We start from the raw sequence: 738 nt of genomic DNA, 5'->3' as shown, positions 1-738 counted from the left end.
CTTGCATGATGTCTTGGTGGACACCTAGAGATGGGTTGGCTCTGCTCCCAGCCCTGCGTGATGTCCTGGTGGACACCGAGATGGGTTGGCGCTGCTCCCAGCCCTGTGTGATGTCTTGGTCAACTCCTCGATGGGTTGGTGTTGCTCCCAGCCCTGTGTGATGTCTTGGTCAACTCCTCGATGGGTTGGTGTTGCTCCCAGCCCTGTGTGATGTCCTGGTGGACACCGAGATGGGTTGGCGCTGCTCCCAGCCCTGTGTGATGTCTTGGTCAACTCCTCGATGGGTTGGTGTTGCTCCCAGCCCTGTGTGATGTCCTGGTGGACACCGAGATGGGTTGGCGCTGCTCCCAGCCTTGTATGATGTCTTGGTGGACACCTAGATGGGTTGGCACTGCTCCCAGCCTTGCTCCCAGCCTTGCATGATGTCTTGGTCAACTCCTAGATCCATGTCCCCCCGTCATGCCGGTGGTAAAGCTCCTGAGCGACCCCAACAAGTACCAACAGGACGATAAGGTCCTGCTGATGTGCCTCGTCGAGGGGAAGGCGGTTAGCAACGCCCAGGTGCAATGGCTGATGAACCACAACGTGATGAACCTGAACCAGGAGGACTACACCTGCGACCAGTGCTCCGACAGCAAGGCCGCGTTTATGAGCCAGGTCAACGTCAGCCGGCAGAGCTGGGACCTCGGGGCCGAGTTCTCTTGCAAAGTGACCCACCCGCTGCTGAAGGCCCCCACC

The 738-nt window shown here is 59.2% G+C and overlaps 1 gene segment (V, D, J or C); it reads left to right on the top strand.

The window, feature by feature from the left end:
- Positions 1 to 452: 452 nt before the first annotated feature.
- LOC103895840 overlaps positions 453 to 738 on the top strand; it is a gene marked incomplete at its 3' end in the record, with an annotated part of 2,752 nt that continues 2,466 nt past the window's right edge. Inside the window, 1 exon segment of the C gene segment in view lies at positions 453 to 734. Within this exon segment, the coding sequence occupies positions 460 to 734 (275 nt within the window).

This window comes from Aptenodytes forsteri, unplaced genomic scaffold, assembly GCF_000699145.1.
Source record: "Aptenodytes forsteri isolate BGI_AS27 unplaced genomic scaffold, ASM69914v1 Scaffold1137, whole genome shotgun sequence".
NCBI lineage: Eukaryota > Metazoa > Chordata > Aves > Sphenisciformes > Spheniscidae > Aptenodytes > Aptenodytes forsteri.
Note: the sequence above shows the minus strand (reverse complement) of the source record. Positions and strands in the feature narration are given on the sequence as shown.